At 41.2% G+C, this 26,188-nt stretch overlaps 2 protein-coding genes across 2 annotated transcripts in view; one reads left to right on the top strand and one right to left on the bottom strand.

The window, feature by feature from the left end:
* Positions 1-26,188, bottom strand: part of FAM227B (family with sequence similarity 227 member B) — a 151,397-nt gene that overhangs the window by 30,214 nt on the left and 94,995 nt on the right. The gene's annotated exons all lie outside the window — the stretch shown is intronic.
* The window catches only part of FGF7 (fibroblast growth factor 7), a 55,530-nt gene continuing 52,017 nt past the window's right edge, over positions 22,676-26,188 (top strand). The window contains exons 1-2 of the mRNA XM_004578087.4: positions 22,676-22,870; positions 23,495-24,044. Coding sequence (XP_004578144.1) covers positions 23,759-24,044 — 286 coding nt within the window. The 5' untranslated portion in view covers positions 22,676-22,870; positions 23,495-23,758. The remainder of the gene's footprint in view (positions 22,871-23,494; positions 24,045-26,188) is intronic.

Raw genomic sequence — 26,188 nt, 5'->3', positions numbered from 1 at the left:
TTCCACAGTTGTTTTCCCTTTATTTCTTTTATTAAATTGTCTTAAAAACAAATTTCAAATTCTGTAAACATTAAAAAGAGCTGAAACATCTTTAAGTATGCCTGGGTATTATTCATGTTTCCCAGATTCAGACTCTATGTGGAAAAATTCAAGGGAAAGCAGTTTCTTGGAAAGGAGCAAGGGACTCAGGTTGGAGAGGAATGTAAGAGGAAGAGTCCATGAACAACAGTATGAAGTGTGCTGTTACAAGGTGTCAGGATCCATTATCTCCTGCGGAGAAAAGGGTACAAAACACTGGCTATACAATCATCCCAGTTAAGGATGGGGTTGGGAAGGAACTTGTGGTCTCTGTTAACCCTCTCTCATCAGTCACAGGTGAAGATATTTCCCTGGAGGGTTATTAATTTTGGTTTTTCATGTGCAGCCAAAGTGACTTCTGGCAGATTGTGGATCAGGACATAGTTATTTCTCTGATGAAACACAGGCTGGGCTGTTGAGAGTACCAAAAGTTTTTCTTTTTTTTTTTTTTTTTTTTTTTTTTTTTCTTTTTTTTTTTATTATTATTATTTTTTTTTTTTTATATATAATCCATTTTATTGTATTGTTGTTGACAATCTTTACATAGTTAACTATAGTTGAAGGAAAATCAAGAAAGAGAAGGAAAAAAAAAAAAAAAAAAAAGGTTCGGGGGGATAGGGAGGTGGGCAATGCTATTATGTCCATATTGTTTCCATCATGTATCTGAGGTAAAAGGGGATATTGAGGGAGAAGCCCCACCCGGTTTCCCGCCCACCCCAAGTCCCATATGTGGGGCATGCTCTGAGATATGTGCTCAAGTGGAGTTAATAGTTCTCCAGTTATGAGTCACTGCCAGTTTCGCTCGATGAGGTGGTCCACTGATTGATATGGTCCATCATGAAGTCTCCATTTGTCCCATATTTCGCTGCCAACATACAGCTGAGATGAATGATTGTCCTATTCTGTCTTCTGTCTTTTCTTGATTAGAATTCTGAGTCCAGCAGTTCAAGTGGGGAGATCTCCAAAGATACTTTGAGGTATTCCCAGACCAGATTCTTGTATGTTCTAGCAAGCACAGGGCCCGGCACAGTCCATCACCCTGATCAGCTGGTGGTTGCAATTGCTGTGTTGGTTCTGTTTTCAGTCCCGAGTTGCACTGGAACCAATGGGTGTTGCAGTCCAGTCTGGTTCGGCCCTTACATCAACCAGTGGGAGCTGCAGCCTAGTCGGGGCGACCCACAATAACCCCCACCAAGCCTGCCCCCTACCCTGGTTTGCCAATTTGTGTAGCAGAAGACCAGTCTGTCCCCCATCCCATTTGGCTCTGGTACTTGTCAATGGGTATTAAAGCTTAGTTCTATCTAATCGACTCAACCATCCAGCCCTCACAGATGTTGTTGAGTGCCTCTGTCTAGCCATCCCAGCCCCCGTCCTAGTTTTCATGCCCTCCCACGGGAATAGTGACCCAAGAAGGGGGAACCCACTTTTTCCCTCCCAGGTCTCTCTGTCCCGGTTTATGCACTCTTTAGGTGGTCCTGTGATTTGACTCGACAGTATTAGTCCCCAGTGCCAGCTTCTGCCAGCTGATGCTGTGGCCCTGATCTTGTCCACATGCAGCGCACAGGTGTTGTAGCCTTGCTTAGTCGTGTCTGTCTCTATCCCAGCCAACACTCTCCAGTGGGAGTGGTTGTCCAGCGAGGGGACCAGCCCCTTAACCCCCCCGCCAGCTCTGCCCCTCCCTTCCTGGATCTCACGTGTGCTGGATGGGTGTTGCATTCATATCCAGTACAGGCAACCACGCCCTGGCGTTCCAGAATGTGTACTGGTTTTGTCGCAACCAAACCCGGCCCATTCCACACTCTGTTCTGGTGATCGGATTTGCCAGAGGATGACATGAACTGATTCAGCCTGGCCTGCTCCTGACCCATGCCGAATGCATGCCAGTGGGAAACTTTCCATGGCCTATTCTGGGCTGTTTCCAATCATGCTTCTCGCGCTTACCTGCAGGGACTGTGTCCTGCCAGAGGAGTTGCCCAGGCTCCTCCATCAGAACCCCTCCCAATGCCAGATTTTGCGCTTGCCAGGGGGTTCTTGAGCCAACCCTACTCAGTTCACGTCCTGTCCTAGCAGGAACAGTGGCTTTTCCTGGCTGGCTTTCACCCCATTCTGACTCTTGTTGTTGGATGTTTCAGCCCAGCCATGGCTCGTCCATACCCACATACAGCTCACACATGGCTCAGAAGGGGATTGAGACCCAGCCTAGTCAGTCCCACATCTACCCTGTTTCTCCATAACACCAGATGGTGCTGGGATCTGAACCGGCCTGGTGCATCCAATCCCAGCCCACACTAGTGCCTCGGGTGACTGCAACTGTTTCCTAGATAGAACGCAGCCCCCTTTCCAGCACATACACCCCTTGGTGGGAACCTCATCCCAGCTGTGGCTTCCCAGATTGGGACCGTTCCTAGCTGTAAATCACGCACCTGCACGTGGTTCCTCCGAGGACCATTAGGTGCCAGCCTGCTACACAAGCCGGAGCTTATCTTTTACTTGATAGGTGTTCAAAGCTCAGCATTATTAAGGGATTGGAAGTTCTTCAAAGGAAGAGTTACTGGCATTGGGAATCTTTAGGATTGACTCAGATCCCAGAAACAGTGGGGTCACTCTAGAGCTATCTCAGCAGCGATTCAGATGTCCAATACCCCAGAGCTCCCCGGCCGGGCGGCCAGTAGGCTCAGCCTGGCGCCAAATGGCGCACTGGCCGCCCTGGCCCAGCCCGCCATGAGCCATGGGCACATGGCGGACTGGGTTCGGGATCCGAGCTAGACGTCCTCTCCCGCAGCCCTCGGCTCGCCTCTGGCAGCCGGAAGTTAAATCCTGCAGGCCCGAGGTTGCGCCCCTCCCCAATCCCGTTCACCCACCACCCAATGAGGGTGTTGGGTGGGTCCCGGACATGCCCAGTCACGGAGGCCTCCCCCCTCGGCGTACTCACCCCAGAAGGAAGCAGGCCGCACCCAGGCATGTCCGGGCCCAGCCCGCCATGAGCCATGGGCACATGGCGGACTGGGTTCGGGATCCGAGCTAGACGTCCTCTCCCGCAGCCCTCGGCTCGCCTCTGGCAGCCGGAAGTTAAATCCTGCAGGCCCGAGGTTGCGCCCCTCCCCAATCCCGTTCACCCACCACCCAATGAGGGTGTTGGGTGGGTCCCGGACATGCCCAGTCACGGAGGCCTCCCCCCTCGGCGTACTCACCCCAGAAGGAAGCAGGCCGCACCCAGGCATGTCCGGGCCCAGCCCGCCATGAGCCATGGGCACATGGCGGACTGGGTTCGGGATCCGAGCTAGACGTCCTCTCCCGCAGCCCTCGGCTCGCCTCTGGCAGCCGGAAGTTAAATCCTGCAGGCCCGAGGTTGCGCCCCTCCCCAATCCCGTTCACCCACCACCCAATGAGGGTGTTGGGTGGGTCCCGGACATGCCCAGTCACGGAGGCCTCCCCCCTCGGCGTACTCACCCCAGAAGGAAGCAGGCCGCACCCAGGCATGTCCGGGCCCAGCCCGCCATGAGCCATGGGCACATGGCGGACTGGGTTCGGGATCCGAGCTAGACGTCCTCTCCCGCAGCCCTCGGCTCGCCTCTGGCAGCCGGAAGTTAAATCCTGCAGGCCCGAGGTTGCGCCCCTCCCCAATCCCGTTCACCCACCACCCAATGAGGGTGTTGGGTGGGTCCCGGACATGCCCAGTCACGGAGGCCTCCCCCCTCGGCGTACTCACCCCAGAAGGAAGCAGGCCGCACCCAGGCATGTCCGGGCCCAGCCCGCCATGAGCCATGGGCACATGGCGGACTGGGTTCGGGATCCGAGCTAGACGTCCTCTCCCGCAGCCCTCGGCTCGCCTCTGGCAGCCGGAAGTTAAATCCTGCAGGCCCGAGGTTGCGCCCCTCCCCAATCCCGTTCACCCACCACCCAATGAGGGTGTTGGGTGGGTCCCGGACATGCCCAGTCACGGAGGCCTCCCCCCTCGGCGTACTCACCCCAGAAGGAAGCAGGCCGCACCCAGGCATGTCCGGGCCCAGCCCGCCATGAGCCATGGGCACATGGCGGACTGGGTTCGGGATCCGAGCTAGACGTCCTCTCCCGCAGCCCTCGGCTCGCCTCTGGCAGCCGGAAGTTAAATCCTGCAGGCCCGAGGTTGCGCCCCTCCCCAATCCCGTTCACCCACCACCCAATGAGGGTGTTGGGTGGGTCCCGGACATGCCCAGTCACGGAGGCCTCCCCCCTCGGCGTACTCACCCCAGAAGGAAGCAGGCCGCACCCAGGCATGTCCGGGCCCAGCCCGCCATGAGCCATGGGCACATGGCGGACTGGGTTCGGGATCCGAGCTAGACGTCCTCTCCCGCAGCCCTCGGCTCGCCTCTGGCAGCCGGAAGTTAAATCCTGCAGGCCCGAGGTTGCGCCCCTCCCCAATCCCGTTCACCCACCACCCAATGAGGGTGTTGGGTGGGTCCCGGACATGCCCAGTCACGGAGGCCTCCCCCCTCGGCGTACTCACCCCAGAAGGAAGCAGGCCGCACCCAGGCATGTCCGGGCCCAGCCCGCCATGAGCCATGGGCACATGGCGGACTGGGTTCGGGATCCGAGCTAGACGTCCTCTCCCGCAGCCCTCGGCTCGCCTCTGGCAGCCGGAAGTTAAATCCTGCAGGCCCGAGGTTGCGCCCCTCCCCAATCCCGTTCACCCACCACCCAATGAGGGTGTTGGGTGGGTCCCGGACATGCCCAGTCACGGAGGCCTCCCCCCTCGGCGTACTCACCCCAGAAGGAAGCAGGCCGCACCCAGGCATGTCCGGGCCCAGCCCGCCATGAGCCATGGGCACATGGCGGACTGGGTTCGGGATCCGAGCTAGACGTCCTCTCCCGCAGCCCTCGGCTCGCCTCTGGCAGCCGGAAGTTAAATCCTGCAGGCCCGAGGTTGCGCCCCTCCCCAATCCCGTTCACCCACCACCCAATGAGGGTGTTGGGTGGGTCCCGGACATGCCCAGTCACGGAGGCCTCCCCCCTCGGCGTACTCACCCCAGAAGGAAGCAGGCCGCACCCAGGCATGTCCGGGCCCAGCCCGCCATGAGCCATGGGCACATGGCGGACTGGGTTCGGGATCCGAGCTAGACGTCCTCTCCCGCAGCCCTCGGCTCGCCTCTGGCAGCCGGAAGTTAAATCCTGCAGGCCCGAGGTTGCGCCCCTCCCCAATCCCGTTCACCCACCACCCAATGAGGGTGTTGGGTGGGTCCCGGACATGCCCAGTCACGGAGGCCTCCCCCCTCGGCGTACTCACCCCAGAAGGAAGCAGGCCGCACCCAGGCATGTCCGGGCCCAGCCCGCCATGAGCCATGGGCACATGGCGGACTGGGTTCGGGATCCGAGCTAGACGTCCTCTCCCGCAGCCCTCGGCTCGCCTCTGGCAGCCGGAAGTTAAATCCTGCAGGCCCGAGGTTGCGCCCCTCCCCAATCCCGTTCACCCACCACCCAATGAGGGTGTTGGGTGGGTCCCGGACATGCCCAGTCACGGAGGCCTCCCCCCTCGGCGTACTCACCCCAGAAGGAAGCAGGCCGCACCCAGGCATGTCCGGGCCCAGCCCGCCATGAGCCATGGGCACATGGCCAAAAGTTTTTCAAGAGCAAATTTACACACTCGAAGATGAAATTAGGAACACATTTTTCAAAGCAATGCATTTTCTAAGTTACCGAAATAAAAAGACATGCAACAAGCAAAGAGAAATCTCGGTAGGAGCAGCTATTACAGTGCGATTACAGTCATGTGCTGCTTAAAGATGCAGGGATGTACTGAGAAATATCACAGTGTGATAACACCATAAAGTGTACTTACACGAACTAAGGAACTGTCAGTCCTAGGCAACACCTACTGATGGGACCTCTGGTGTGTATGTGACCTGATGTCGGATGAAATGTTATGAGGTGTATCCCCACAGCTGCCCTCTTTGGCACTCTAATGGTCACCACACAACTTTTTGTTTTTCTCTGACTTGTATGCAAAAATTTGTAGAAACATAACGACTTCAAACGATTCATGGAAAAGATGACCTTATTTTTTGGTGCAAAAATTTCTGAAATTTATTCTTTTTTATAACATGCATTTTGGAATTCTTTTTAATACCCCTGGTATACATACATTTAAAGTTTTTATTTTTGCCTTCAAATAACTTTATCTTTTAATTCAATTTTCCATGAATGTTTTGAACTACTTGTGAATTAAGTGGTGACTCTTTGTGAAGCGTATCATCATTGAGGATGATGTATTGCAGTTTTGTTTCAGCTTCTTATTTCAAATGAAGTTTTCCTTTCAGTCATACCAAATTTAGTATCTACTAGAAGCAAAAATTAAGCCATGTAAAATGTTTTGCTTTTGCCATCTAGTAAGATGATTACACTTGGTGTCATTTTAGGTCTGTGTTTTGTAAACCACATACAGTTGTTTTGTGTACATGTTAAATCCTATCTAAAGGTCTGTGTTATTATTCATTTTTATTTATTTATTTATTTTAAAGATTTATTTATCTTTATTGGAAAGTCAGATTTACAGAGAGAAAGATCTTCCATCTGCTGAACCACTCCCTAAGTGGCTGCCATGGCCAGAGCTGAGCCAACTTGAAGTCAGGAGCCAGGAACATTTTAAGCATTCATATTTACCATGATGACAATCATATTTGAAATTACTTTCTGCCTTGTTAGAGTTTCTTTTTCCTCTCCTTTAACCATAATTTTCAATCATGTCTATTTAATGTTCTTGACATATTATCTCCCTTTTTTTTCTTTTTTAGATTTATTTTTATTGGAAACTTTGATATACAGAGAAGAAGAGAGAAGGAGATGAAAGATCTTCCGTCCATTGACTTACTCCCCAAATGGCTGCAGTGGTGGGAGCTGAACTGATCCGAAGCCAGGAGCCAGGAGCTTCTTCCAGGTCTCTTACGTGGGTGCAGGATCCCAAGGCTTTGGGCTGTCTTCGCCTACTTTCCCAGGCCACAAGCAGGGAGCTGTATGGGAAGCTGGGCCACCAGGAATAGAATCAGTGCCCACATGGGATCCGGTGCATGCTAGGCTACTGTGCCAGGCCCCAATATATTATCTTTTATTACCATTCTTTTCATCTGCTTTGCAAGTTATGAATTCAACTTTTCTTCATCTGGTGTTTAAATCTAAAACATTAAATTATTTTCTTATTATTATCTGTAATATATTGCTATTTCTCTTGTATCTATTTTTAAGACTTACTTATTTTTACTGGAAAGGCAGATTTACAGAGGGAAGGAGAGACAGAGAGGGAAAGATCTTGCATTCGCTGGTTCATTCCCCAAACTGGGATGAAGAGCCAGGAGCCTCTTCTGGGTCTCTCACATAGATGCAGGGTCTCAGGCTTTGGGCCAAAATCCACTGCTTTCTTGGGCCACCAGCAGAGGGCAGGATGGGAAGTGAAGCAGGTGGGATACAAATCAGTGCATGTATGGGATGCTGGCACTTATAGCTGGAGGATTAGCCAATTGTGCCATTGTACCAGCCCTGTTAGTTCTATTTTAATATTTTATATTACTTGTTGCTTAAGTAAAGAAAGAATCTTAACAAACTCACTTTGTGTCTTCCTAAACTTAACTTCCCACCTCGTTCAAAGTTGTCCTCACTGGGATTTTAGTTCAAGAATATTTTTAAAGGTTTTTAAAGAAAATTATTTATTTGGGCCTGCCATGGTACCCTAGCAGCTAAAGTCTTTGCCTTGCATGCGCCAGATCCCATATGGGCACCAGTTCTAATCTCAGCAGCCCTGCTTCCCATTCAGCTCCCTGCTTGTGGCCTGGGAAAGCAGTCAAGAATGTCCCAAAGCCTTGGGACCCTGTACCCATGTGGGATACCTGGAGGAAGTTCCTGACTCCTGGCTTTGGATCGGCTCAATTCCAGCCATTGTGGCTCACTTGGGGAGTGAATCATTAGATGCAAGTTCTTCCTCTCTGTCTTTCCTCCTCTCTATATATGTAACTTTCCAATAAAAATATATAAAGCTTTTAAAATTCCTTTTTAGTCATTATTATCATATTATGATATAGTTCCATAAGCCCATAGATTTCCCTTCCTGCCTCCCCATGTACCTTCCTCCCCCACTGAGTTTTCCTATACTATAACTATAGTATAGTTCTTCATAAACAGTCATATGTCCATCATTGTCACATGGACAATGGCAGAGAGTTCAGCATCCTATTGTCAAGATATAATTAACAGTTTCATTGGGAGTCCACCTTCATCTGGAAGATGCAAACTGCATTCTATCCTCACATTGGATATGATAGTTTCAATTATATACTTACTATACATCCCCTTAAATGAAAAGCCACAATACAAAAATCAACAATAGGAAGAAAAATAAAATTTACAATGCCATGAAGTTAAATAACATGCTACTGGATATATAGTCTCCATTACACAGTTCCTGTACATCCCCTTAAATGAAAAGCCACAATACAAAATCATCAACAGGAAGGAAAAAAAATTAAAAACACCATGGAGTTAAATAACATGCTACTGAATGACTAATGTGTCGCTGAATAAATGAAAAAGAAAATCAAGAATCTTTTTGAAGAAAATGTTACTACTCTATGATCTATGAGTCAGTGAAGAATTTAATAAGAATGTGTTTTGAAGAGATGAAACTTAAAAAAAATATCAAAATCCAAGAGATATAGTTTCTGCTGCTCTTTGTTGGTAACATATGTCTCCTGTAGGGAACCAATAGATGGATTTTGTTTTTTAAATCCAATCTACTTATCTATGATGTTTGACTGGTGAGTTTAAGCCATTTACATTCAGGGTTAATATAAATGGGCGGTAATTTAGTCTTGTCATTTTAGCAATGGTTTGTTAATTGATTTAGTCTTCTGTTGTTATTTTACTGGGATGATTTTCACAAATAAATAAATCTTTAAAAAAGAATTACATATTTGATAGGATTGGCACCATGGCTTAGAAACTTCAGGCTCTGCCTGCTGCACTGGCAACCCAGATGGGCACTGGTTTGAATCCCACCTGCCTCACTTTTGAAACAGCTCCCTGAGGAAGCAGCAGAGGTTGGCGGAAGTATCTGGGCCCCTGTAACCTTGTGGGAGACCCAGAAGAAATTCCTGGTTTGGTTGGCGCAGTTCTGGTAGTTTCAGCCATTTGGGAACTGAACTAGCAGATGGAAGTTTTTATTTTATAAAATATACTTTTTAAATGAAATATGATTTACATACTTCAGTGTTTGCCTTTTTGGTGTACAGTTACGTGAATTTTACACAGAACCGTTTCATTACCCAAACAATCCTCTTGAACCCATTGTGGTCAATTCCCTCCTCTCCCCCCTACTCCCCACCCCCAGCCTTTATTAATCTGTTTTATGTGTCCACAGATTTAGTTTTTTTAGAATGCCATATAAAATAATGTAATCGTACAGAATTCAGCTTTGGAGTTTAACTCATTTCATTTAGCATAATGCATATGAGATTCATGTGTATATAACCAGTAACTAGTTTCTTTTAAATGTTGAACAGTAGTTCATTTTTAAAATTATTCCACATTTTCCTTTTGCAAATATTCTTGCTTTTGACACAATCATTTTTTCCAGAAAAGGCCTATAGTTACTGAAATTTTGAAGTTCTTATTTGCCTGAAGATATTTTTATTTCAGCTGGCATATCAATATTTTTATTGACATATATTTTGACTTGGTATCATTTTGCTAAAACTTCTGTAGGTATTTTTGTATTCCTTTTAGCTGCCTACTGAGACAATCAAGAGTTGTATTACAAATGAGGTGATGTAACGCTAATCCGATCGTAGTTCCTTTTTAAGCAATTGGCATAACTTTTATTTTCTGAAACACAGAATTTTTTCTTATTGCTTGAATTCAAAAGCTTCACCAAAATATAGGTCCTTTTTATTTTGGTTTGGCTCTTGGGGGGTGTCATTTCAATTTGATCTCTTTTCTAAAGAAAAATATTTATTTATTTGAAAGGGAGAATGACAGAGAGGAGACAGATGAGGTGAGGGGTGCGGGCTGTGCGGACAAAGAGATTGTGCCAAACCCAAACCAGGAATCTGGAACTACACCTGGGCAGCAAGGACCTGAGTGCTTGAGCCATCACATGCTGCCTCCCAGAATGTGCTTTAGCAGGAAGCTGCACTGAAAGTGCAAAACAGCCAAGACCTTAATCATGTACTTGGATGTGGGCTGCAGCTGTCTCAAGCAATGGCTTAACCAGCTATGCCGCAACATTTGCCCCACTACTTGAGGTTTTATTGAATTTTATGAAGCGTTCGTTGCTCTTTTCTTTATATTCTGTTCTTAGGAAGTCTTCTAAACATGAAGATGAACATGAACAATGTGAACTGGTTTTCCATATCTTTAACATTCTTATTTTCCACCTCTTTATGTTTCGAATACTCCTTTTGAGTGCTGTGATAGTCCAGGACATGGATTTGTACATTAGACATATTTGGTATGTTACTTAACCATTTTACTAAGTTATTTATTTGACCATTATAGTCTTGATTTTTAAGACATATTGTTTTTATCTGCTCCCCCACTTTTTTTGATCAGATAGCATATCAAGTAAGTTTCTTGGAAACAAGTACCACTATTTTTTCTCTGGTGGTATAAGGTGGAGTTATCACCACGATGACTAATACCACAATTCAGCCTGATTTTATGGTAGGATGTGTTCAGTGAATACTTAATAAATGAATATATATAGAAGTTTTAGTAAGAATTTGGAATGTGTCTTTGCCACATCTACTGTGAGAACTAAGACCATTCTGAGCAATCCGGCTGCTGAAGCAATCATTGCAGAACTGAAAGGGTGTTCACTCAGCCTGAAGTGATGCACAGTTACTGTGAATGGCTCAAGAGGAACCCTGCAGAGATTTGAATCATGTCATTGTGGAACTAAACCTCCTTGGAAAGAAAAAAGAAGCCACTCTGGGTTGACAAACGGTGGAGAAATAGAAAGGAACTGGCCAACATTCACGCTGTAGTCACGTACCGAGGATGACCAAGGGGGTCACCCTGGGCTTCTGTTACAAGAAGTGTGTGCTAACTTCTGAGCAATGTTACGCAGGAGACATAGACTTGGCGAACTTTTGATCCTGAATTGCTCTGTGTCATCTAACTGTGAACATACAGAAATGATTTATCTGTGAGGAAACTGAATCATTTTCTATGTTTAGCTTCCAAGATTTCTTATTTTGAAAAAAATAGATTTCCAAATATTAATAACTTGCTTTAAATGATACCCATGCAAACTCCACCTACATAAGCTTTTATCTTAAACAAAAAGCTGCCAGTTTACATCACATGAATGGTTCTTTTACATTATTGGATAAAAGTTTAAACTATCAGAAGTTGCATCGTTATGGGTTACTTACTATGTGAGAATTGTATGCCTTCCATAATATGAAGTTATTCTTAGGGGGATGCTGATTAGAATAAAAACCAGATGTGTTTCAAGAGTAGCTTAGGGGAAAAAGTTAAACAAGTAGAAAATTAATGCAAGAATGACCTAAGGAGGTTTCTGGAAACTCGAAACATGGGTATCTAGGGAAAGAAATGAGAGTTTGCACTTGTGGGTGGTGTGTGAGTGTTGGAGGGTAGGAAAGCGGAAAGAAGGGGAAGCAATGGGAAGAAGAAACAAATGGACGAGAAAAACGCAAAGAGAAGAGGGAAGGATGACAGGAGGAGAAACAGTTAAGGAACCGGAAACGACAAAATCCTCAAGTCTTTGTCAGTATTTGGTATAACCAGGGAAATACAGCTCAAAGCATAATTTCATTTTATTTGTAAATCAAGGAAGTGACAAATAGAGAGAAGATGGTCTCCCAGTATGAAAGGAATAAATGAAATGAAAAATGTTGTTGAAAGAAAAAAAAACCTTTCAGCTCTGAAATATCAGATGTTCGAGGTGTGGCAAAATATTCCAGAGGCCTTAGGTATTTCATCCCTTCATGCCGACCTTTCCGGAGAGATGCAAAGAAAAATAATGCTTTTGATACTTTTTAATTTGCTTCCTCATAGCATATTTGATTGTTTTGTGAATAAACTAAATTTACTGCCACAACATGTCAACATGGTGAGTTGAAAGAAATGGAATGGAAGACACGAAGAAAGTAATCAAGGGAGACAAGGAATACCTCATGAATATTTTCATTATCATTTTTAAAAAAGACTTATTTTAGTTTTATTGGAAAGTCAGATATACAGAGAGGAGGAGATAAAGAGAAGAAGATCTTCCATCTGATGATTCACTCCCCAAGTGGCTGCAAAAGCCAGAGCTATGCTGATCCAAAGCCAGGAGCCAGGAGCCTCTTCTGGGCTTCCCACGTGGATGCAAGGTCTCAAGGCTTTGGGCCGACCTCCGCTGCTTTCCCAGGCCAAAGCAGGGAGCTGGAGGGAAAGCTGGGCTGCCGAGATTAGAACCAGTACCCATATGGGATCCAGGCACATGCAAGGTGAGGACTTTAGCCGCAAGTCTACCATGCCAGGCCCAAATTTCATTATCATTTTAATCAGTCAATTAGCTCTACTAAGGATTTGAATTGTCGACTCTTCATTTTATTTACCCGGGCAGAAAATAATGTGATGTATGTTACCTTAGTAAATCATCCATTTCCAAAATCATGTAAATGAATAGACTATATATTATTGTAGGGAACAAACTATTTAAGAACGAGGGCAATTTCCAAACATCTTTTAGTGTTTTCATATTCACATTTGTAGAAAAGCTAAATATTACTTTCATATCTTTTTTCTTATTGATTCAGTTAAACCAGGTGACAGTCCAATTTATCACACATATAATATTTGGCATTAGTAAACAACAGTTTTTTAAAAAATATGTCATAGTTCTGGATTTTGACCAATTCAGCAACTTTCTAAATTCAATATATGATATTTCCAATTCCCAAAGCTATTTCAGCTAAAAAATCAAAGTTATAATCAAGTGTAGCCAAGAACTCTTTTTTAGAAAGAAATCAGTCTTATTTTTTTGTTGTTCTGGCCACTGGCAAATAACCAATATGATTGTCTCTCTTTCTTATGTGTGCCAAATTAGCCAATTTTTCTTGGCATTAGACAAGATTTTCATTTTTAACATATTCTTTTTATTGTGTAATCCAATGGAGTGTTTTTAAAAATTCATGTCTATGAGCTTTTAACAAAAAGATTTATTTATTTGTAAGGAAGAATGACACAAAGAGAAGTTGAAACAAAAATAGATGTTCCTCCCACTGGTTCATTTCTCAAATGGTCCTAACAGTCAGGTTGAAGTCAGGAGCTATGAATGCCATCTGGGTCTCTCACGTAGATAGCCAGGGACCAGGTACCTTGGTCATCATTTACTGCCTTCCAAAATACAGTAGCAGGATTCTGTATTAGAAGCAGAACAGCTGGGATTTGAACTCATGCGTTAATATGGAATGCCAGCATTGCAAGTGGTAGCTTAAGCTACTGTGGCACGATGTTGGCCCCTCCATTAAGGCCTTTTATAAGCTAATGTGAACTACCCTATTCCTGCACTAACATAAAAGAGATTTTTTTTTCTTTTGGGAAAATCAAAGAGAAGGGGCTAAGTATTGGTTTAAACATACTTTTTAAAAATTTCTTTTTCATTGTCGCAAGAGTTGGCTTGAACACTGTATATACAGTTATATTTCACATGTTTGAAACACATTTATGGTTAAAATAAAAGAATAAAACTGTGATTTTTACAGTAGGTTCCCATAGTTTGACTTCTGATAGGTTTCATGTGTTATAATACAGGGGCCTACAATATTCTGATTATCATGACCATTCCTAATTAGACAAACAAGCGAGGAAGACCCCTAGAATTCTCATCAAAATACATAATGCCACACAAGAAAAGGTTTTTGTTGTACCAGAAACCATTCAAATGAAATTGCACTTTCACACTTCTGAAGTGCTTGCTCTTCGAGGGGCCTCCTTCTTTGCACGTCAAGGCGGTGAGAGATGGAGACCCCCCTGTGCAGGTGCATTGGCCTTTTGGGCTATGGTGTTACTCTCACCCAAACTTTGCAACTGCTTCAACTGTGACATGCCTGAACTTATACACTGTGTTCCAGCTGTGCTATCCTCTAGTTGATATAACACAACAAGCCAATTTCTACCCCAAAAAACTTGTTTTGAGATTTATTTTACTTTTATTGGAAAGTCAGATATACAGAGAGGAGGAGAGATAGAGAGAAAGATCTTTAATCCAATGATTTACTCCCCAAACGGCCGCAATGGCCGAAGCTATGCTGATGCAAAGCCAGGAGCCTCTTCTGGGCCTCCTACACAGGTGCAGGGTCCCAAGGCTTTGGGAAGTCCTCCATTGCTTTCCCAGGCAACAATCAGGGAGCTGATTTGGAAGTGGAGCTGCAGGGATTAGAACCGGTGCCCATATGGGATCCCGGGCGTTCAAGGCGAGGACTTTAGCTACTAGGCTACTGCACCGGGCCCATCCCCAAACTTTTGTTCTGATGACTTTGTCATGAATGCTCACTTCCACTTAGGATTTCTTATCATTTCTCATGCTGCAATTTAAATATTTCTTCAGAAATAAGTGTGATCAGATGCCAACCATGGCTCTCCTTTTGGTGATTGCTATCCTGTTGCCCTCTTTATTTCTTCCTGAATATCATCAGAATTATTTTTAGACGTTTATTATCTTCCTTATCTTCTGGGGTTTAAACTCCAGGAAAGCAAGGGCCATGCTTATCTTGCTGAATAGTTCACTGCACATCATTCTCATACACAGTGAGTGTTAAGGTGATTAGCTGAACTGACAGAATGAATATGATCAGGAAATTTATTGCACCACTGAAAACTCAATACGTAGAATTTCAAAGGACATATGTGATAATTGTTTACACTGCATACATGATTGTTTCTAGTTACTCACCAAGACTGAGGAGACAAGAGAGAAGATATGGAAAGGGACAGAACAAGAGAGAGAAGCTAGAGAGAGGATTGCAAAGGGGCTTTTTTCTTGATTAGTCCCATTTTTTAAACCAAGAGAAGTGGGAGTGGGTTAGTCTCTTATCACCTCAATTCTAGTGGTTGTGTATTGTGAAGATCAAAGCAGACATTGTGTACGGTACTAGAAAATGGAGCTTTATTCAATGAGGATGTTACTGAGGACTTTCAGGCAGAGAAATAACACGATTACAACTGTACTTTGAGAAGACATTTGAAATAAATTAGATAGAGGTGAGATGCAAAGAAATGGGTTAGGAACAGAAATGACACTAGCTGTAACAGAGAATTTAGGATTTGATAACTCATAAAAAGAAGCAAGCATGGAGACATTTAATGATACAATTGATGATTTTTGGAATTGTTTGGAAGAATAAAGGGGACACATTATGTCTGAGCTCATATTAACTCTCACTGAGGAAAATATGAAGAATCTATGATGATAGCAGCAATGTTTAGAGAGAAGCAAAAGTGTATGAGTCCCTTTTCATTCATAAATGATTACCTAATTGACCAAATACCCACTTTCATGGATGCATTTTCTAAAGGAGTAAGAAAAATTATATTCCTCCACTTTACTGGATTGTTTAAATGGATTACAAATTAAATTTGACAAAGGACAGATAAGCAAAACAACGTTTCAATTACAGAAGTCCAACAAAATATGAAACTCAAAGAAAGCTCAAAAGTTCAAAGCCCATATGGCATCTTATGTTGTGAAAAAGAATAGGGCTTTGGGGTTTCTAGAGCATAGTGGGAACTGAACAGATCGGGAGGATTAGGGAGAATATGAATGCGGAATGTATATAAAAAGTCTCTTAGGTGGTGGAAACTGCTTTTGAGCAGTGCTTAGGAGAATGGGAGATAGCCTATTGTGGGGCTTGGTGTCAACCTCCAGTCTCCTCTCTGGCTGAAATTCTCAGGGAAAGGATTTAGAGTGATTGAGTTCCTTATGGAAGATCTAGCCTTAGGGAAATGATGAGAGCTCAGAGGGATGTTCTGTCTGTATCTTGTACCTCAAGTGATCCATTTTTAATCAGTATACCCGAGGGTTTCAGTTTTGGGTGGCATTTTCTAAACTCCTTTAATTGTTATATTAAAGATGGCGGAACCATACTTGGTTCTTCTTTACTATCATAATTACCTTTGTTCTGTCATTTGCTGCTACTTTTGTAAAGTTCATCTGGCGCTGAAAAGTCATAGCTTGAAGGCTAATGAATTATAAATTAAAGCAATTTTGCTATTTGCACATTGACATCCATGAGACACCCCCCAAATTATTGCTAATTCTACCCTTATTTTGTTGTCTTGCTATGTGGACAATTAATATAGAATCCAAGATGACAATTTAAAGCAAACAATGTAACAACCCTAATTACAAAGAGTCCTTGTGCTTTTCATGCTATTCTCCTAGGAATGAAGGAAAAACACTTCCATTAGAACACTTCTTAAAAATTTTTCAAAATGGGGTCCGGCGGCGTGGCCTAGCAGCTAGAGTTCTTGCCTTGAACGCGCCGGGATTTCATATGGGCGCCGGTTCTAATCCCGGCAGCTCAGCTTCCCATCCAGCTCTCTGCTTGTGGCCTGGGAAGGCAGTTGAGGACAGCCCAAAGCCTTGGGACCCTGCACCCACGTGGGAGACCCAGAAGAGGTTCCTGGTTCCTGGTTCCTGGCTTCGGATCGGCACAGCACCGACCGTTGCGGTCACTTGGGGAGTGAATCATCAGACAGAATATCTTCCTCTGTCTCTCCTCTTCTCTGTATATCTGACTTTATAATAAAATTAATAAATCTTTCAAAAAATTTTTTTCAAAATGGTATTTGGCTGTTAACTATATATATTAAGGTAAAATAACCTACACCAAGATTTGTTTTTCCCTTTAAGATAAGCAATAGTTTAAGAGAATTCAAGAAAATTAAGAATAGATTGTATACTATGCATCCAAAATAGAGAAATTCACAAATTAAAAAAAGCCAGTAACTTCAATTAGTTTAAAATCACACTATAATTTAGTCAAGTCATGATATAACTTGGAGAAGTTTAGCATTTTAGAGGGTTTTCACAAATATAAATATAAATCAAATAAAACATAAATTTTTATAGACTCCAAGATACAAAAAGTCAAGTAACATCTGTAAACTGAAGTATTTATATAGTTGAGTCACAGGCACACCACAATTCTGAGCCTGTGACTCAGACTTTGTATCTTATATACAATTAGTTTCAAAACGTTAGAGCAGTATGCCAAACGTAAGCGATGTTTACGTAAGTGAGGATTTATGGGGATTTCAGGCTTGCTCGAACACTTTTGGAATTTTACTCCTGAGTTTAAACTACTGTCTTAAAAAAGGTCCATCGGATTTGAGTGAATATGTTTGTATTCCTGACTCCTACTATTACTAACATAAGCCAGATTATTATCATGCCTGACAAAATTTTCAGTGATCAAGTCTCTACCTCCACTTCACCTTCATTCTTCTCTCATGATTCTACGCATTGCTCATGCACTTCATTCACACTGAATACAAGATCTCTCCCTCCACACAGCACACGTGCCTCCCTCGCAACATCCCGCCTGCAGGCACCATCCACCCCCAGACTTAGGTGGATTTTTTAATGTTTATCTTCTCCTGTAACGCATACTCTGCAGAGCAGAGATCACTTCCCCAATAATTGCCATTGTATCTCCACAAGGCTAGCATAACATCTGGCACATAGTAGCTCTTTGATAAATATTTGTTAAAAGAATGAATCAAGGAAACAAGTCAGAATGGTTGTTATGGCAATGACCTAGAGTGGAGGTTGAATTTATGGAATGAGAGTGACAGTAGAACAGATGAGGACGAATCTGTTGTGTGAGGATGAATGAGGCAATATAGTGGAAATAAATTTTGGGCCAAAGTTTGAGATACTATAAGTTTGTATTTAAAAATGTAAATCAACAGTGCAATTTTGGGTCTTCTATACTCCCAGGCTGGTAGAAAACCTAACCTCAGTTATTCTTGGATTTCTCCTTTTCTGCTTCAGAATGGGGTCAAATTCAAGGAGTTTTACACAGTGGCAGGGGAAGTGCTTCTGTTCTTGGAGTTATTTGCATATCCAGGTTATTTCTGGAGAATCTGACTCTATTTACACAATTTCTTGATGTCTGGCCTTTGTAATGTTTCATATTTCGTTTAAAATATGAGAACCTTTAAGGATCGATAGCTACAGGCCCATATGTTTAGATACATCAGGTAGTCCTTCTTTTCTCTTCTATGTGCTGTGGTGGTGGCTTTGCAAATACGGGGTCCACAGAATTTCTCAATGTTCCTCAGGCCCTGGGACCCCATTTTCACTAGCATGCTTCTCAGAAGCAGTCTTAGGCCTCCATTCTTTTCAAGGCACTGAGTACAATCATTTAAAAGCAATTCAAATTTCATCCAGATCAGAATATACATATGACATTTTCCTCCAAATGTTCCAATGACAATTAGCTATCTTTTCAAAAACTGAAAAACAGAAAATACAGGAAAAATTGAACAAGTTCTAATGTTTCATAAACTCATTTTGTCATTGAAAATTAGGTGTTTACTAGAACAGAGATAGGGAGTGCAGTTGTGATCATGTCATTCTTCCATTTCACAAACTAATAGCTTCCTGTTGCTCTCAGGATGAAGGCTGAATCCTTAGCATGCCTACGTGATCCTACCTCTCCATGTAGCATAATCCCTTTTATTCAGTCTAAATGGGGAAGTGATGGCTGAAAGGGCACGTTGTATTCCAGTACAATTTTAAAAAATGATTTTATTTATTTGAAAGTGAAAGTGAGAGAGAGAGAGTGTGTGTGTGTGTGTGTGTGTGAGAAAGAGAGAGAGAGAGAGTGAAACTCAGCTCTTCCACCCATTGTTTCATCCATAAATGGCCCCAATGGCCAGAGTTGGGCCAGTCCAAAGCCAGGAGCCAGGAACTTCCTCTGGGTCTCCTACACGAGTGCAGGGGCCAAAGGGCTTGTGCCATCTTTGCTGCTTTCCCAGACGCATTAGTATAGAGTTGGGTTGGAAATGGAGCAGGTAGGACTCACACTAGCACCCATATAGCATACCAGTATTGCAGGCAGCAGCTTGACTCATTGTACAACAACGCTGGCCCAGTGGCACAGGGTTTTTGTGCATTCCCAGGTCTCACTTTTCAAGGTTAAGCATCATTCATATTTTAAAGTGCAGCTCCACATTGTTGCAGGAATACCTTCCCTAATAAAATATATTATATAAGGAATCCCTTGTACCTTTTCTTTATAGTACTTGCCCGTGATAATCATTTTGTCTCATGGGAAACAAAATAAATAACCACAGTGTAGTGCGGTTTTCATTTGTCTGATTAGCAGAACCCATAGTTTGACAATATGCTCTGCTGGATAAACAGGCTTCTGGGATTCCAAAACCAGAAAAATTTCTGTGGAGGGTAAATTGTCAATATCTATGAAAATAATAATTATAAGCATATATAGGTACACTATCTGAGCCAGGCTATTTCTTGAAAATGATCATAAAAATACATATATGCATAGTATAAATGACATTCTAATTTATTCTTTGCTGAATTTCATAATAGAAAATATTATAAAATATTAAATGTTAATCAATAGGGGCTAGTCAAATATATTGTTATATACTCATTCACTGGAATATTAAGCAGCTGCTGAAAAGCCAAGGAGTCTTCCAGAGCTAGTTAAGATTCCTAGTTGGAAGTTGCAGCCATCTGAGGAGTGAACCAGGAGATAAAAGGTCTTGCTTCTCTCTCTCTCTCTCTCTCTCTCTCTCTCTCTCTTTTACTCTGCCTATCAAATAAGAATGATTAATCTTAAAAATATATACATGTTTATTCTGTTTGCATATATTATCTGTATATCTTTCATCTGTTCCATTCCCAAATCAAACAGAAAAGATATCACTCATTCTCTCTTTCTGGAGAATTGTTAGTGCTAATTCTACTTCTGAAAGACATTAAAGAACTGATTTTTAGTAACAGGAGAATCTTTTGTCTTACAGTATCAAAACCCAAAGACAAAGTGTGTTTGCCTCTGCCTGACTTGGCCCACCTCTCTCTCTCTAGTCCCTGGCATGCACTGCAGCCTTGCCAGACCAGCCCACACCCACTCCGGCTTTTACTGGTAGGTGCTACAGCTCAGCCTTGCATGGTCCACCTTGAGACTCTCATGTGGATCAGTGGTACCATGACCTAGTTCAGCCTGCCCCACACCCACTCTGGTTCTCGTGAGTGCCAGTGGGTGCTGAAGCCTTGCCCAGTTTGGCACACCCTATCAGGTGGTAGAATAGGAGGGTAAGTGAAATCTAATTAAGAAGCCTCCTTCTACCTGTGATACTAGAGAAACAATTGATGGGTCCAATGAACTACTTATTCTCCATTTGGAGAATTAATAATGAAACAATTTAAACAACTGATGTTCTCTGGTTGAGATTAATCTGTTCATTAAATTACTAGAATTGGCACTGGCATTTGGGTATAGGGGGTAAAACTGCTGCCTACAATGGTGGAATCCCATATGGGCTTTGGTTCATGCCCTATTTCTCCACTTGTGATGCAGCTCCCTGATTATGGTCTGGGAAAAGCAGCAGAAGATGCCACCAGCATGAGAGATCTGGCTGAAGTATCTGGCTCCTCGATCCTGGCTTCAGACTGGCCCAGTACTGGTTATTGTGGGCATGTGAGGAGTGAACTAGCAGATGCAAGATTTCTCTCTTTCTCTCCCCATCACTCTGTAATTTTTTCAATCAATCAATCTTTTGCAAAGTAAACTAAAATTATCAGAGTCATATATACATTTCCAAATATCAAGTATTATAACATCAAATGCATTTAACATGCATAGATCACAATTTTATTCTTTATTTCTAATTTTATAAGGAGACACTAAACATTCATTGCTAACAAATGGCCATTTTTATTTAAGTCATAAGCATTTCTTTAGCAAATATTAGTTTCTAATCGGTCGATTTCTTAGTTTAAAACCTGTAGTGTTCGTGTGAAATGGATAGATTTAGTCACTCCTGAATATCTTTACAGGGTAAAATAACTTAATAATTTTATTTCTTCAGGAAGAATATTCAATTCTTGGGAATTCTGACCCTGCTCATTATTGCTGTCTCTAAAACAACCAGGGTATGATTCAGAACACAATAACATCATATTCTCTTTCTTTTCTTTTTTTCCTTCTTTTAGAGAAATGCATGATACAGTGTTTTGAATAATCTAGCTTTCAACAGTTGCAATCAAAGAAAAATCCTTTAATAAACTGTAACAAACTCAGAACTTTGTATAATTCGATACATAAAAAGTAATTGGGTACATTTAAACTATTCTGAGGTCTTGATTTGGTGGCCTAAAATCATCCATTCAAAGGAAACTCATAATTGAGCAGACTTAATTTGCTTTTTCTGGTTGGTCTACATGCACCACCTAGTGGTAAAGCCCCGTTTTTCAAGAACAGAGTGTGTGTGTGTGTGTGTGTGTGTGTGTGTAAAATGTATATGTATATAGGGGTTATTCCCGTATTTCTAATATGGGAAAAAGAAACATCATGTGTTCCTAAATACCAATTTATATTGACAAGACAATACTTCAACATCACATGAAATACTCGAACACTACTACATAGAACAGAAAGTAAAGGAGAGGATAACGTATTTGGAAAAATACAATAGGTTTCTCACATTTACATTAGCTACAGATTTTACAATTCTATCCCTAACTTAACATTTATCTGTTGTCCCAATGTTTTTGCTGAGTTCAAAGTAAAATCTTTGTAACTAATGTAAAATATTTTAACTTTTTGTAATATTAAATTTTTAAAAATATGTAGTGTAAGTCACAGTTGTGGCATTTAAAACTATAGGGCATGACAGACTCTTATACTAATAGACAATTTTTATAAATACAGCAGTCATAACTCAGGAAACATCAAATGACTTGGCTAAGGTCATACTGGTCATTACTGGCTTAACTCAAATAAGACTCTAAGACTTCTTACTTTCAACCTAAGAATATAAGATACACAAATCATACTCATATGCAGTGGTGGATTATCTGTGCAAAAAGATACACATTTAGCTCAGCTATATAGTGTTTTAAACTGCTAATTCGTGAGTTAATATGTAATAGTTTTGTTCTTGCATTTTGAGTACACAGGAGTAATTGAAGAAATGCATTCAGCAGAAAGCTATGGACAAGAATCCCTAACTTTCAAAATATTACATATGTATAATATGTGTGCAGTTTTCAATGTTTTTTTAATCTATTCAACTCCTCTGTGGCAAATAAGGTTCAAAAATTACCCTTTTTGTCTTTCAACCGTCTCAGAATCAGAGCTGTTTCTTCAAAGTAGGTACCCATTTGTAGATTTAAGCATAAACCATGTTCAGAGCTCCCTCTCATGACCACTGAACATTATACAAGCCTCCTTTTATTCTCACTGTTGTATTCAACTAACAGCTCACTGGTTAAGTTTTAATTGCTTCCAATGAGGTCAGCAAAGGTATTTATCGAAAAGCCCTGAATAAAAGGCTCCACACACATACACACACACACACACACACACACACACACACAAGCATTCACGGGCTCGCACACAGAGAGAAAATCCTCTTGCCTGTTGATTTATGGAAACAATTATGATTCTGCTGGAGAAATTCTCAGCTGAGAAATAGTTTGTAGCTACAGTAGAGAGGCTCAAGTTGCATAAGGCAGACAACAGACATGGAATTCTTGTGTATCCAGCTGTTATAAACAGAACAAGTAAGTTACTGTTATTTGTCTTTAAAAACAATGTCGAATGTTTTCTAAAAGTTTATTCTCTTTCTCTGGTTTTAGTAATGAAGGGGTAAGTTAGCAGACTTTTGAACCTGGTAAATATATAATTATGCTGCAGAACTTACATAAAGATAAAGCTGAGGTTCTGTAGGGGAACTCCTGACATTTAACTGGGAAATGTGGGCAGTTTAGAAGAAAATAATGAATTAATCATAAATGTGAAAGCATATTGTAAGGAAATCCAGGAAAAGCATTTATATTTTGCAATAGTAACAGTACAATTTAACCTAATTAAATAGCTTTAAGTGCAGGATGTTTCTTACAGAATAGCAACTGGAATGAATGGTGATATTCTCATATGAATTCATATATTTTGTATGAACAGTCATATTGTTATTTGTCTCTACCAATCCATATTTTTAAGAATAAATTCACAGCATGGTAAAGATGTTGATTCTTTATGATTCTTTATGAACTGTTTTAAATGTATCTTCATGATGTAAATGACATTGTATGTTCTAATACTACTTAGTCACTGATATTTATACATAGCATTTTTTCTCTTCCTTCTCTCCCCCTTCCCCATTCTCAATGTCTCACTGCAAACAGAAGCCAAATAGCAAACAACGTCATAGCAACTGAGTTTGTTACAACCTGTTTTTATAAGGATATATCAACAGAATTACTTGCGGAGAAATCCTATATTGTTATCAGGAACTAAAAGGATAAGTCTAACATTTGGAAAGAGCAACTCCTCTTTGTTAAATCAAACTCCAATTCAGATAGGAAGAGGTCCATGACCTAGGAGTAACCATCAACTCAAGATTTAATTTTCATTATGTTATTCATGAACACCTGGAGCACTACACTATAATGCACAAATGGATACTGACATGGATCCTGCCAACTTTGCTCTACAGATCATGCTTTCACATTATCTGTCTAGTGGGCACTATATCTTTAGCTTGCAATGACATGACTCCAGAGCAAATGGCTGCAAATGTGAACTGTTCCAGCCCAGAGCGACATACAAGAAGTTATGATTACATGGAAGGAGGGGATATAAGAGTGAGAAGACTTTTCTGTCGAACACAGTGGTATCTGAGGATTGATAAACGAGGCAAAGTAAGAGGGACTCAAGAGATGAAGAACAATTACAGTAAGTAAATGTCTTTTATTTAAAGCAATGCATATGAGCTTTAGCAATCTGTAACAGAATCAGTTTTCAGGAGACCTTGCTTTCTCAGTTTCTTTTTAAAATAAGTAAGTGAAATAACACCTTCTAATTCCCTAGTTGGGATAGTTGAACTATGTCCTTAAAAATATCTTCTGGAACAGGTGAAAATATACCAGCATTATACCTGAGTTGATAACAAAAGCAAATCTGAATATATATATATAATGAATATATAATATTCAGCAAATCTGAATATATATGTATATATGTGTGTGTCCTAATTTCAAAATGCTCACAAATAAGACACAATATATAACATTGCTCACAATGAAATGTGATTTGTTATTTTCTGGCCATGCTCATTAGGAAATGTCACACACTACCCAGTAAAAGGCCATTTAACTACTTATCACTCTTATGAGAAACAGAAAATTCATTTATTTTTATCAATTTGGTTTCCTTTGAAAGAATATTTCCAGATCTAAAACATTTAATCTGTGTTTTAAAATGCTTCTTTTACATTTGTGTGTAGTCATAGGAACAGAAGGGAGTCTACGATATTATTCAGTCCTATCATCATGAACTTGTATTAGATTGCTTGTTTCTATACCTAGGCAGAAGAATATATTACTTTTAACATTCTCTCTAACAAAACTTTTATGTCACACAAGTTCATCTTGCCTTAAGAGAAGCATAAGTGTGAAGAAATAAAAGTGACTGGAAGAGATGTTAAGTCCATGATGTTCAGTTGAAAAGACATTTTCCCCTAGGATCAATTACTCTTTCCATGTTGAAATTTTAAGGGATTGGTTTTTAATTTGACAGGATTAATAGCCAATTTCAATATCATTAAATTTAATGGTACAAAATATATACTTCAACATATACATTAAAGATTTAAAACATCTAAGTGAAAATGAATTTTGCTTACATTACTGGCACTAAGACAATGTTCAGGGTACATATTTTATAGCATTTGTGTTAAAGTCAGTTGTAAAAGAATGTGTGGGGATGATGGTGTAAACACATGCCTAGAACAGTGCCATGTTTGCAAAGAGCACTTAAAACTTTTGCTGTCTGTTTACTGAGTGGCTTTTAGGCTTCTAAACAAATCAAGCAACAAATTTCCATTATGAAAATAAGAGGTTCTTTTAAATTATAATGAATACAGAATGTTAAGGCAATTTAAAGGATTAACAGTTATTATAATTATTATATTAGTATTAGCAAAGGTATATTTTTCTTCTAGTTATACTGAACTTTAACTAAAGAAATGGCTAGCTAAGGAAATGAAGTTTTATATGAGCAAAGGGATTCGACTTACAGAAATCACTTATTTACTGAAGCCTGTCATAGTTAATAGGGTCTAATGGAGAGTCTAGTGGAGGTGGAAATGATAACAACCAGGTAAAATTCTGCCTGTGAATGACTCTGGTATAACTTCTAGAATCTTCATGTGAGATATTTACAGATGATCTCCAAGGAACTTTCCAACTCTGTCTATTCTATTCTAAAGCACAGAACATACTACATAAATGTGAGGAAACCCAAGTACCCTTATATAATTATCACACAAAATGAATGAGACAAAAGCAAATATCCAATGGTAAGATAAGCTGCTGGAATCACTATCAAATGGCAATAATGAGTTAGCAAATGCTATAATTCTATGTGAGGATAATTCCCTTGAATTCTTCTATCAAATAATGAAAAGTAAAAAATTAGATGTAAAATTCAATGGAAATGAACACTATGTATAGATATTAGAAGCAAAATAGGAGTTCATTCACATATGTAATTTTGTTAAAATTTTCTAAAATCATGACATTCAGGTATTTTTGTATGCAAAATGTTAAACTTATTTTATACTTTAAAACATAATTTAATGCTAGCCTGGAAAAATTATAAAGTTAGTTTGGTAAGCACTGTCTATTCTAATACTAGTTGTGCAATATAAAAGAAAGCTATTCTATATTATTAAAAATTAGAATGTCACATGTGATATAAAGAAAATGATAATACATTACATAAATAATCCTCACTTAGAAGCTTTTTCACAGGCTGTACATATGGCATACTTTCTTGATGTGGTATATTATCCTGGGAAAGGAAATTTTCTCTAAAAG

This window comes from Ochotona princeps, chromosome 6 (assembly GCF_030435755.1).
Source record: "Ochotona princeps isolate mOchPri1 chromosome 6, mOchPri1.hap1, whole genome shotgun sequence".
NCBI classification, from domain to species: Eukaryota; Metazoa; Chordata; class Mammalia; order Lagomorpha; family Ochotonidae; genus Ochotona; species Ochotona princeps.
This window is presented reverse-complemented; position numbering and strand designations above follow the sequence as displayed.